Consider the following 13515-nt stretch of genomic DNA (forward strand, 5'->3'; position numbering starts at 1 on the left):
AAGGGAGAGGCAGAGGCGTTTTGTGAAGTGCTGCTTCCAAACGCCACTCATCAGGACAGATTCTAAACCACCTTAACTTGCTGCCAGTTTCAACTGAAAATAAATAGTACATAGTAATCAAGAAGTCGCCGTCCCAGACCTCTGATCAAAGAACCGAAAAACGACAGCGAACGACCCGTTCCCGATTCTCTGAACCGAAGAGTAGGAGAAGCTGTTTAGGAGGGGGTGGGTCTTCCACGACAAACCCCGCCCCTCCCTGGCTCGTCGCTGATTGGTGGCGGCGTTAGGCCGCGACGGAGGGGCGGGCTCCCGGCTGGGTCGCTCCCTTTCCGCGCGGTCCCGTGCGCGCTGTGGGTGTGTCTTGGGAAGCGGGCGCGCGCGCGCTCGCGTCGGAGGACCGGAAAGGAGGCGGGGCCGGGGCGGCGCGCGCTCCCGGATCGCGCGCACCGCAGACGGCGCGGATCGCAGGGAGCCGATCCGCCGCCGGAACGGGAGCGTGAGTGTGCGTGTGGAGCCTGGGCTCGTGGGAGACGGTCGCGATGAACACGGTGTTGTCGCGGGCGAACTCGCTGTTCGCCTTCTCGCTGAGCGTGATGGCGGCGCTCACCTTCGGCTGCTTCATCACCACCGCCTTCAAAGACAGGAGCGTCCCGGTGCGGCTGCACGTCTCGCGGATCATGCTGTGAGTGCGGCCGAGGCCGGGCCGGCGGTGCAGAACGCCGGGACCGGGCCGGGGCGGAAGCCGAAGCCGGGCCGCCGCGCCGGGGCTGCCGTGCCGGGGCTGCCGTGCCGGGGCCGCAGGCTGGGCGTCCGGGTCGCCCTCCTGAGCGGCCGTTCGCCCCCGAGGGCGGTCGTCAGGGGTGGATGTCGTGGGCTTTTCCGGCGTCCCCTCGGAACTTGCACCCCTCCACAGTAAATTCCCGGGCTTGCTCTTAAATTTTAATTTTGAGCGTTCCTCAGGTCGGTGCCTCCGCTTGCTTCCTGTTCCTCACTTCCCTCCACCCACGCCTGGCCAATGAGGGAGCAACACAACAGCAGAGCCGGCGCCGCCGCCCGCCCGGGGCCGCTCGTGGTCCGCACGCGAGGCCCGCCAGGCGCTGCCCCCACGCTCTGGGTCGGGCTTCCGTGGGGTTTCCCGGCGGCTCTGGAGGCCGCAGGACGGGGTTGTCTTTGTGTCATTCATCACCCGAGTTTGCCCTGTTTGACATTCTCTTTACAGTTGTTGCCTTTGCATCTTCAGAAGGCAGTAAACACTTGCAGCTGCTTTGAAGTTGGCCAGAGATATTGGGCACTGAGGGAATTAAGCATCTTAGCCATCTGATACAGCGGGATTTTTGTTCCGTTGGGTTTCTTTTTTTCTTTTCTTTCTTTTTTTTCTTTTCTTTTTTGGCCAACCACTTGAAGAAATCTGCGAAAACGCCAAAAAATGCAATTCGAAATGACAGGGCCATTTCGCTATTGCCTGTTTTGTCCTTGATTTTATTCTCTGGCACTTTTGTGTTTAATTGTATTTTTTCTCCTCTTGTTCTCATACCCTTCTCGATTCCATCTTCCAACAAGTTCTTTAACCTTAGTTTATTTCTTTGTCAGAATCGCCAAGAAGCCAGTCATCAAATAGCCAGCCTTCTCCCCCACCTCTTTTTTTTTTTTTTTTTTTTTAATTACTGTACTGATGTTTGTTATTGTTCGAATAGACCTGGGGTGGAAATCAGCACTGCCACTGTCAGCCCTGTGAGGTTAGAAGAGCTTGGTGCATATTAAACACTGAACAGATGTTAACTTGTCTTGAGCAAGTTTCTTACCATTCTGGGACTTAATTTCTTTTTAAGATGGAAGTAATACCTAATTGGTGGGTTGTGAGAATTATTTGAAATGTGAAAAATATTATCAGTGGGTCTGACCCGTAGTAAACAGTAAATAGCAGCTGGTTACAGTAGTATCCCCTTAATGGGGTAGGTATACGTTCCAAGACCCCCAGTGGATGCCTGAAACCACGGATAGCACCAAATCCTAGTATACTTGGTTTTTTCCTATGATAAAACTTACGAATTAAGCACAATAAGAGATTAACAATAACAGAACAACTGTAACAATATACTTAATAAAAGTTATGTGAATATGATCTCTTTCCCTTTCTCTCAAAATAACTTATTTTACTGTACTCACCTATTTTCACACTGGGTTGACCGCGGATAATTGAAACTGAAAAGTGAAATCTCGGATAAGGGGGTGATTACTGTATCATCCTTTAATATGCCATCTGTTAGTATTCCATATCACCTTGTAGTCATGTGTAGTTTCTTCTACCCATTATGCACAATTGTTTTACATCAAGTATTTACTATTTTTAGCAGTTTTTATCTCCCTCTGAGTTTTGTTAGGGATTCTCTTAAGTTACATGCAATTAGCTGAAGACTTACTTTCATATTGGATTAGAATGTTTCTCCTGTTTTCACGCTTACAGGTTTCTCTGGTGTTTGTTTCTTTGTGGGATTGCTGTTTCACCTGTGCACACACCTGTATTCTTTCTCTTTAAGAAGTTACGTGAATTTTGTATGTTCTGTTGGATGGTAAAACTTTTATCTTTACTTCTAGAAAAAATGTAGAAGATTTCACTGGACCTAGAGAAAGAAGTGATCTGGGATTTATCACATTTGATATAACTGCTGATATCCTTTAAGAAAATATTTCATTACTTTTTCTATAGTTTTATAATGAGATACGTGTTTAATGATTTGGATGACTATCTCATGGAATCAGCCAAACCTTGGAAATTCCTGTGCCTTTTTCATCAGTAAAATACTGTTAATACCTCCCCATCACGCTTTGAGAAAACTTCATAGATTCATGAGTAGTTGTGTGAACATACTTTAAATTCTTAATCGAAACGTTAAATTGAAAGCTGCCTAAGAAAGTTTGAATCTGTTTTTTAGAAAGAAAAAAATAAAATTAGATCTTTTGGATAAGAAGGAAAAATATTACCAGTGCTCAACCTGCCTATAGATATTTCGTGTACAATTTCAAATAATATATCCATATCTTATTATAGCAGAGAGAAGCATATGTTTAAAAGTGAATTACGTCTGTTATGAATTGAAAGGGTCATATCAAAATTATTGGTAAACTGGTTGCTTTTTGCCGTTTTAACTCTTTTTATAAGGAATTCTATAAAAGTCAGAAATTAACAATTGTAAGAGTTTCTTTGGTGGTGATATTTAAATGTTTTCTCTTGACATTGAATTTCTGTCTTTTGACAACTTTGATCATTTTGGCCAGGCTAGTCTTTTTTAGGGTCTTAGGTTAATGTCTTGGCAGTGTTCTCTGCAATTTCTAGCCTGATCTCACCTGCCTTTTTAATACCCCATGATTTAAATGGTTGTGGAGATTGAACAGTCTGAACTTGTGTGAAAGTACCTGTCTGAACAGTTAAAGCTGATCATATACTTGGGGAATTTCTCTAATTTGCCTTTCTACGACCATGAAATTTACTTTCAGCTTAAGTTTTAACAATTGTCGGATTTAGAAATAGGCTAAGAATTAGTTTTGTAGGTACCTTTCTAAAGTGTACCATCGGAAGAGTCTTATGCTAAATTTCATGTGTGTTTTTAAGTCTGTGTGATTTTTAAAAATTTGCTCAAGGGAATTTAGTTCTACTGTGAGAGTAGTAATTTTGTGTATCCAGAGAAGTATAGTGAAATTTCCTGGTATCTATAGTATTTATATATTACCAATCTCATTATTTGTAGTTTCTTCAGATTTTCTTAATGCTGCTGCTACTAGTACTTGAAATTGTACCTGTTCTTGTAAACAGCAGTCCTAGACTTAGTTCTAAAGGAGTGATTCTTAGTGGTTACACATAATTAATAATGGAATGCAACAAATGTGTTACTAACAGTGTGGAAACTCATATAGTAAAATGAGTTAACTTAACAATTAACATAATACTTAAAAATCCAAACATTAACTCCGCTTATTTCTTGGTATTGGCACCAGTCTTGTTAATTCTGGTGATGTTCTTGTCCTCTTTGGGAAACTGAATTGAGCCACATTGATGACATTTGCATCTTTGAGAGACATTTTAATGTCTACTTGCATGTGACCAAAAGTGACATGTACAATTTATTATACTTGGTTAATTATTGAGCCTTGTTTATGTTTGCATATTGTTAAATTTAAATAGTGGTGATTGTTTATACTTTAGAGCACCAGTGGAATTGTATTTGCTTGAAATATCAAGCGCTCTTTTATTTTATTTTATTTTATTTTTAAACTTAGTTGATGTTACAGAAATCAAATTTTGGATTTGTTCTTTTCTTCCTAGTCAAAGTATCTCAGCTGGTAATCCTTGGAGGAGTATGGGAGGATGCCAGTAATCTCACACTGAGGTTTTTTTGTTTTGGAATAAGCTGGATTTCACAATGTATTTATCTTCTGCATATTTTTATTAAATTAGTGGCACGTTACATTTCTGGGCCACCTCTCTCTTTTCTACTTCAGTATTACTGTTATGGATAAATAACCTAAGAATAATTAAGATCTATTTAAAAGTGATATACTGCTCATAAATTTATATTTTCCTTAATTTACTTACATCTAGAGAATATATTTGATTGGAATGTTAAGCAGTTGTTTCTTTATTTATCAGCAGAATATTCAACAAAAAATAATGTAAGTATATCTAATTAGAAGTATTTTAATAGCTATTTAAAGCCTTATTCTTTATGAAAGAATACATATTTTATGTATTTAAAATACCTGACCTGAGTTACCTAGCAAAAAATCACAAGCCTGTGGACGTAACTCTGTTATAAAAACATTAGCTCTTTTGGGAGCCTCTTTTTGTTTTTGTTTTTGTTTTTCTGTTTGTTCTATATAGCTCTCTAGCATTGGGGTCTCCAGAATGGGGTCCATGCAAAGAAATATATGTATGTAAGGAAAACAGTTAGAAGCTTCTATTAGTATATTAATTTAAAGTAAAAACAGTTAAGCTTTACTAATACTTGCTATATGAACTGATGTTAATACTCGTATTCAGCCCTTAAGTCAGATAAATGGGCACGTGCCTTCTACAATATGCAGGTATTCCGGAGGAAAGGAGGAATTCTGTAGGTCAAGAAGTTCACCATGTTACCTAGCATTTATTCATTTGTTTTCAGCATGTTGCAAAATATTGCAGTATATGCAATACATAAGTGGATTCTATTATCTAATTTTAGCTAATTCTTTCAAAATGGAAAAGTGACTTAAAAAGATTTCTGCAAAGAAATCACAGATTGAAGATGATGCTAATAATCCATACATATGTAAACAGTAGGAAAATGGTGAAGCTCATACTTGTATTCTTCTTCTGAGCTGCTCTGTCACACTGAAGGATAAAAAAACACAAAGACAACCTAAATAGATCTGATAAGTTGGCTGAGACACTGTCAATGGTATTAATTAATAATAGTACATATGTAGTACCTACATAATTTATAATAACACATATTTTGAGGATTTGTGATCCAAAAACTATTGGAGACCACTTTCTATAGTAAGATCAGAAAGATATTGCTGAACTATCAGCTAGGAAATGGAGCGGGTTGCCAGTAGTATTGCCACTCAGCTGTTTACTCTTCTTGTTTTTTTTTGAGACGAAGTCCCGCTCTTGTAGCCCAGGCTGGAGTGCAGTGGAGCCATTGATCTCAGCTCACTGCAGCTTCCGCCTCCTATATTCAAGCAGTTCTCCTGCCTCAGCCTACCAAGTAGCTGCGATTACAGGCGCCTGCCACCATGCCCAGCTAATTTTTGTATTTTTAGTACAGACAGGGTTTCACCATGTTGGCCAGGCTGGTCTTGAACTCCTAACCTCAGGTAATCCGCATGGCTCGTCCTTCCAAAGTGCGGGGATTACAGGCATGAGCTACCGTGCCCGGCTGTTGTTTACTCTGTAAGCTAAAATATTCTTTCTCCACAGCTACAGTTAGAGAGCTGCATGGTGACTTACTTGAATCAACAGAATTTGAGACCTGTGATTATAATTCTCATTATGAAGATATATAATCAAAAGCTGTAAAGACTGTTAATAATTTTTTAACCTTCTGAGATTATTTTAAAATCCATCTTAGTACCAGATTTTTAATAACTTTTTAACCTTCTGAGATGATTTTAAAATCCATCTTAGTACCAGATACCTTTCTTTAAAAAAAAAAACATGGTGTGAACTGTTTTGGTAGTCTTATTAAGCCATATAGCTACAATTAATTAATATCCCTACCTATTGAGAACAGTTTGCCTTTGTTTTGGGGTTGTATGGGATTCATTAATCTGAGTATCTGAGTACTTGAACTGTTTTTTTTTGTTTTGTTTTTGACGCAGAGTTTCACTCTTGTTGCCCAGGCTGGAGTACGGTAGTATGATCTTGGCTCACTGCATCCTCCACCTCCTGGGTTCAAGTGATTCCCCTGCCTCAGCCCCGCAAGTAGCTGGGATTACAGGCACCCGCCACCTTGCTAATAACTTTCAGTCATAAACTAATAGTTTTAATAGGTTTTGATATAATAGTTTAATAGCTTTTAATTATAAAACTTACTATGAATTATAATTTGTGATTTAAAAAACTAGCTCAGGCCAGGCGCAGTGGCTCACACCTGTAATCCCAGCACTTTGGGAGGCTGAGGCAGGGGGACCATCTGAGGTCAGGAGTTTGAGACCAGCCTGGCCAACATGGTGAAACCCTATCTCTACTAAAAATACAAAAAATTAGCCGGGCATGGTAGTGCGTGCCTGTAATCCCAGCTACTCCGGAGGCTGAGGCAGGAGAATCTCATGAACCTGGGAGGTGGAGGTTGCAGTGAGCTGAGATTGTGCCATTGTACTCCAGCCTTGGTGACAGAGCAAGACTGTCTCAAAAAAAAAAAAAAAAAACCTGCTCCACATTTCTTTTTAGTTAATGTAGTCATCATATACTGAGTAATTGCCCTTACAAGCTAATAGATGCTAACTTAATAAGAACAAATTCCTTGGGATTTAGTAGTGGCCATAAATTTTTTTTATTTCTATCTCACACTTTTAATTTTCTAAACAGAACTTGTTTGTAATGTGTTGAAAGAGTGGCTTAAAAGAATTGTCTGACCTCTAGAATTTTGCCTTGATGAGACAATGCATGTATTTTTTTTAATTAAAGGGAAAAAAGATCTTTAAAAGGCTTCATTTTTTTAGTGATTTCTTCAAGATTTTGTAAAGAAATCTTGGAGAAGATTTCTTATAAATTTTCGTGACATAATTAATCAGTAGTAAACCGTATTAGCAGTGTGATGGAACAGGGATTGGCTCTGTTTTCCTGGTACCGTTTAGGATCCATGCTGAGCTGGAGGGTCTTAGAAATTTTAAGGGAAAAGTGATTTAACAGAAGACTTCCCTTCTAGGGATTTAATTCATCTGTTCCTCCAAAGGCCTCACTTTTTGGAGATCTTATAGATCAAAAACCTTGCATTAAGTTGTGAAGGCCCTAAGTAATACAGTTGAGTTAGCAAAAGGAATGAATTCCTTCAGGGAATTATCATTCTTCTCTCCAAGAAAAATTTGCTTCTTTTTGTATCTGTCTCTTTGCTGCTATTTGTATGCCTTAAGATTCCAGCAAGCTCCTCAAAGTTGAATTCATTAACATGTCAAACTGTTTGCTTACTAATAGTTTTAATTTGAAGTGATAAGATGGTATTTCTGATGAGTTATCTAATTAATTTTCATTTCAATATAGGCTCTGAACCAAGTTGTCCTGTGGGACAAGATTGTTCTGAGAGGTGATAATCCGAAGCTGCTGCTGAAAGATATGAAAACAAAATATTTTTTCTTTGACGATGGAAATGGTCTCAAGTGAGCAATTCTTGGTCATTTTTTTACATTTAATAAGAGTTGAAAGAGAGAGAAAGATACATTTTTATTTTAAAGAAAAATACTTGAGAGTAAAAGGAGAAAAATTGAGAGAGAAGTATTTACACATATCTGAACTGAAAAATTGGGTGGAAATGCAAAGTGGGATCTAAGATAAGCAATTCTCTTGCAGTTTGTGAAATGTCATAGTCAAACTAATAAAGCGTCTGTCTTCAGTGTACCAGGAATATGGGCTTGTTGAGATGTGGTAGGGCTGTGGTTGTCAAATTAAAGGGCTCCTTACTGAGCGGGAGTCGGGAAACCTTAGAAGCAGCGTGTTGGGTCTAGGAGTTGATAATAGTTAAGAGAAGGGCTATTGGTTCTCCAGACGTAACTTCTGTAAAGCTCAGTTGACTCAGAGTGACTGCTCTCTCAGGGTATTTTTACCTCTTAGACTCTAGTGGCAAACATTGGAAATAATTTTAGGAGAAAGCTATTTTGACCAAGCCAAATCTCTGTATTTGCAATGAAAATTTCAGAACATGATAATTTTTTTAAGGTTTGTCCATCTAGGTAATTGACAAGAGTTAGGTTTCAACTCATTGCTCTGATTCTTAGCTTGTCTCTTTTTACATTTCCTGTTTGAATCATTTAAACTTTTTGGTTGAGAGTTCTATTAACTGCAGCTGTGAGTTTCTATGGGTCATCCTGGGACATCAGTAAATGTAGTCCCGGTATCTTCTAGCATTGTCCTTGGATTTTAAGTGACATGAGAAAGTAGTTCTTTTTGCAGATTAGCATATTAGGATTTCTGTTAGGAATAGATGGTTATAAATAAAGTATTTAACATCTCAGTGTTTGACTTAAAAATTTTTTTTGATCGACTAGTGTTTCTGATGATTTGTGTTTATTGTATCTTTTTATAGGGGAAACAGGAATGTCACTTTGACCCTGTCTTGGAACGTCGTACCAAATGCTGGAATTCTACCTCTTGTGACAGGATCAGGACACGTATCTGTCCCATTTCCAGATACATATGAAATAACGAAGAGTTATTAAATTATTCTGAATTTGAAACGACATATTTTTATACTTAATGAATTGTATCTCATTAATCTCTTCCCTTATATCTTCATTTATTGTTGGTTTGGTTTTTTTTGTTTGTTTTTTTATTTGGTATAAGAACTAACATCAAAAGGCCTGTTTGAAGGGAAAGGTTAATGGGCTACTTAATGTTACAAACAAAAAAACAAGGCTGCCACAGTGGAGTGTTACCTTACAAGAATAAGAACTACATAAAATGGATTTGTAAAAAATACATATTTGAAGTATTCCCTGTATTTCTATTATTCTCTATGGAATATAAAGTGAGCATGAAAGGTAGTTAAAACTTTCAGGTGCCTGTAGAGTCATAACAACTCTGTATTTTATGCCTTTTGCATTCACGCAAGTTCATGTTGGATGTGATTTAAAAGTAGACATTCTCTTTTATCTCTTTTAGGATATGTTCGATTACTGGAAAATTAATACGGTTATTTGTTAGAGGTCTGGTTTATAAAAAAGTGATGGAATTTTATTCCATTTGTCTTAGGAAGGCCCATAATACTTGTTTTTCTTACATGTGACTAGCAACTTTCTCCACTTAAAGACTAAATACCTCTTTATATGCTGTAAATTATTCTAATTAATTTTAAAATCTTTTAGGTAAACCAAATGTGTGTCTTCAGTACTTTCTCTAAGAACGTTCCTTTATAGCTTTTTACTTTTTTTTAGCGTTGCCATTGAAAGTTAAAATGTTTGCATGGTTTACCCTCTGAGTTACATTTCTTCTAGGGCACATGCCTACTGTCACTAAGTGAATTATTTACTACTTTTTGTAGGTCTACATTTTAATAATTATTGGGATAATAACTGTGGTATGCTTTCCCATTTACAAACCACTCATAGACTTTATGTCATCCTCAATAATCTAATGAGGTAAGTAGTGTGTTAGCTCTTTGCAGATAAGAAACTGAAACCCAGAAGTTTATCGAATTGCTCCATGGTTACCTAGGGAGCAAGAAGTAGAGTTAAAACTTGAACTCAGATCTTCTAATTTTCTGAGTTCATCCTTTCTCTTTTACCTCAGATTGCAGACTAATCAAATTTCACTTAAAACCTTCCTGATATTTTTGTCACTCTGGACACCCTTTCTATTCTAGAAAAGGTTTCCCGTTTTATATGGAAGTGACTAATTTTCAAGCTGCCAACGACGTATGTCAAGGTAATATTTTATTTTCTGAATAAATTCATTTCACTTATATTAAAAGCATAAAGAAATCTACATGTATGTAGAAATAACTTAGAAATTCAGTACATAATACATGATTGAATACATGATCGTATTTAACATGATTTTTTTTTTCTGCAGTGGATAAACAAACATCCCCAAAGCAGCAACTGCAAATCAGTTACCCTTAGAAAAGCAAGACCAAACACTGTAGTTACACTATTAGCAGTAACCAAAAAGGGCTAATATTTTCTAAGAATTGGGCTAATATTTTCTAAGAATAGTTTAAATTATAAACATTTGTTATATTTACCTTATGGGAAATACATCACTATTTAATTACATTAATTTTGACATCTGTTGTATGGAGTTGTATAGTTCATGCAAAAGCCTGTGGGTATGGGTTTTTCAAATCAGCAGAAAGGTCAAAGATACCATGAATGCTAAACTGCTGGGCTCCCAGCCTTTTCATTAAACTTTTCAGGGTCTTGGTTTCTTTATCTGTAAAGTGACAGAGTTGGACTAGTTAACTTTAATGGCGATCCTTTTACTCCACACAAGTCTATAAAATTTATCTATTCAGCAAAGAGATTGAACAAAAAAGCACGTTAGTAATATGAAGACAGGAAAATGAGTGAAAGTCTTAACACATAACTCATATTGATCTACTTTATTTCTGTTAGATTTTACACTCAGAAAATGTAACCTCATTTACTTTGTACAAAACTAGACATGGAAACTTAAAATGTGCAGGTGTCAAAGCTTAAAAATCAGGTGTGTCCTCTTTAAAGAAAGTATTCGCAATAAGCCTGCAGTCTTAACCAGACCTGGTGCCAGTTTAACAGTTCGTTATACTTCTGTGATGAGTGGATCTGAGTCTGGTAGAGATTAGTGTTGAAATTTACTTGAATTACAATTTTATAAGCCCACTTTTTTTGGAGTTTGGTGAGGAAGAGAAGTAGAAATGCCCAACTAGCACGGCATGGAGAAAGTTTTCTGTTGGCTTGACTAAGGGAAATTGCTCAGAACAAGAATGCTCCAACGTGGGAATAAGGACCCTCAGTCTCAGGAACTCATTTTTGGGTGCAGTTTCTACATTTAAAAAATTGACTTGTGTTCAGTTTGATAACCGTTTCATTTGCTTTAGTCTCAGTGTTTTAGAGAAGTCTCATAATGTTCTACAAAGACACAAAGCTTTAGGCTTATACAAAACTGAGTATGATTAGAAATATCTGAGCCCAGAAATGATTCTGAGAAAAGAGAATGATTTCAAGACACTTATTTAAAAGTAATTATGGTTAGAAATGAATTAATTTAAAAATGTGCTCACATATCCCTTTCTCTAACAGTTTAACTAGGCAACCATCTGTATCAGTGTGTTTTTATTCCCCTAATGGATTACATTTGGTTTCTTTATTCTGAAAGGAAAATAACAAAAACTTCAGAAATTCCTAAGGGTGTAATAGGAAAGTGAGTTTTGAGTTTCCTTTCCTGGAATTATTTTATAGTTCTTTGGTGGGTCTCGTCAGCCAATTCATAGCTGGGCTTTAAGATTATCATCTTAGAGATGATAGATGGGCTTTTTGGAAGATTTCGTCTTAGAGATGAAAAGCTGGGCTTTTTCTCTAAGATGATAAGCTTAAAGCCCAGCTATTGATAATGAACATTTTTCACTATTTTTTTTTCTATCTGAAGCTTAGAGATCTAAAGCTTTGGATCTTTGGGGTATCTGTCAATGGAGGTATTATTTTATAATACTTTGTATTGACATGAAGTGGGTTCATGGGGGAAGAACCATAAGCTGTGAACATTGGTAGCAAACAAACATATATTCATTTCAAAGCTTTCCTTGCTTTTAGCAGAGAGAAGCCTGTGTACCTTACATGTGTGACTTTCAGTAGTTTAAAGAGATGTTTCAAAAAGTTATTGCATGTTTTTGATGCAATTTGAGAAATTGTTTACTTCACAATGTAGTCATTCATAAAAAAATTCATGAAAATACTGAATATATGTTTGAGGATTTTTCTTTTTTTTTTTTTTCCGAGACGGAGGTTTGCTCTTACGCCCAGGCTAGAGTGAAATGGCGCAATCTTGGCTCACTGCAACCTCCACCCCCCAGGTTCAAGCGATTCTCCTGCCTCAGCCTCCGGTGTAGCTGGGATTACAGGTGCCCGCCACCACGCCGGGCTAACTTTTGTATTTTCAGTAGAGAGGGGATTTCGCTGTGTTGGCCAGGCTGGTCTCGAACTCCTGACCTCAAGTGATCCACCTGTGTCGGCCTCCCAAAGTGCTAGGATAGCAGGTGTGAGCCACTGTGCCCAGCCGAAGATTTTTCTTAATTGCAATAAATATTCAGCATTTTTTGTAATGAAAATGAATTTTGTTTACGAGTAGAAGTATGCATTTTAAAAGACTTTCAGATTTATGCTTTTTATGTGAAGCTGCTAAACTAAAAGTAAATGGAAGAAACCAAGTCTAGTAGGTTTTTTCTTTTTTTGGTGGGGGTGGGATGGGGGAGGTTAGCTACACTTAAAATATCTTCTCCAGAGACTGTATGCTCCTATACTAGACTGTAAGCTCTTTGAGAGCAGTCTATCAGATTTATCTTTGTATCTTCCCCAGCGCCTAGCATAGTGCCTTGCACATAATAGGCACCCAATAAATACTGATGAAGAATGAAGGCGTTGTGTTTCTAATGTGACCAAACCATGGGGATTCTTTGTCATTAATACTGTCCTCCTCTGTAAGTGCTGTTTTTCTTTTTTTCTTGAGTTCCTAATGAGATTAGATCTTACCAAGTTCAGTTGGACAATTCAGTAAAGGTAAATGCTGCTCTTGATCTAGTTGCTGTGACCTGTGTTCTTTCTGACTTTTGCTGAGAGAGCCAAGTGATAGTGGCTAGTGATAAGATTGATACATAAATTGCTTTACTTTAAAATAACACTAGAAAACCCTACTGTAGACCTGACCGCCGCCCCCCCCCCCCCGCTGCAAAAAAAAAAAAAAAAAAAAAAAATCTCAGGATGCATGTTTCAAGTACAGCTCAGGAAGAAATGGGTTAAAACAAATAGCTGACTCTTTGAAAGGCCGGGATGTTGGCTGATCCTCCACCAGCTTCTTGGGCACATTGGCTGGTTTGGCTCACTAAGGGAACATTTATTTACCAGTGAATTCAGGCAATCAAAACAGAAATACTCCCTCAAAACAACAGAAATTGCATTTAGAGGGTAAGGGTTTTTAACCTAAGTGTATGTTACCAGGAATGATAAAAGAGGTCAACTACATTTTACTTTGTTTTCTCCCAACGTGGGCAAGTGTATACCAGAACTTTCACTTTTTAAACGTTTTTCCTCATACTCCCTTGTCCATTTCCCTCTCTCCCAGTGAAGTGTTAA

At 38.0% G+C, this 13515-nt stretch overlaps 1 protein-coding gene across 1 annotated transcript; it reads left to right on the forward strand.

Moving 5' to 3' along the window:
- The first annotated feature begins 310 nt into the window (after positions 1–310).
- SPCS3 (signal peptidase complex subunit 3) lies at positions 311–12800 on the forward strand. Its single transcript, XM_008000327.3, has 5 exons — positions 311–682; positions 2596–2669; positions 4592–4668; positions 7739–7854; positions 8778–12800. Exons 1-5 carry the CDS (start codon positions 540–542, stop codon positions 8908–8910), a joined length of 543 nt encoding a protein of 180 aa, XP_007998518.1. The 5' UTR covers positions 311–539; the 3' UTR covers positions 8911–12800.
- Positions 12801–13515: the final 715 nt, after the last annotated feature.

This window comes from Chlorocebus sabaeus, chromosome 7 (genome assembly GCF_047675955.1).
Source record: "Chlorocebus sabaeus isolate Y175 chromosome 7, mChlSab1.0.hap1, whole genome shotgun sequence".
Taxonomy (NCBI): domain Eukaryota; kingdom Metazoa; phylum Chordata; class Mammalia; order Primates; family Cercopithecidae; genus Chlorocebus; species Chlorocebus sabaeus.

Bases quoted from the DNA above. Each gene is read 5' to 3' on its own strand.
- SPCS3 (XM_008000327.3), top strand. From the start codon at position 540: ATGAACACGGTGTTGTCGCGGGCGAACTCGCTGTTCGCCTTCTCGCTG. The intron at 683-2,595 runs GTGAGTGCGGCC...CTTTACTTCTAG, and splicing joins CACGTCTCGCGGATCATGCT to AAAAAATGTAGAAGATTTCA. The intron at 7,855-8,777 runs GTGAGCAATTCT...ATCTTTTTATAG, and splicing joins GACGATGGAAATGGTCTCAA to GGGAAACAGGAATGTCACTT.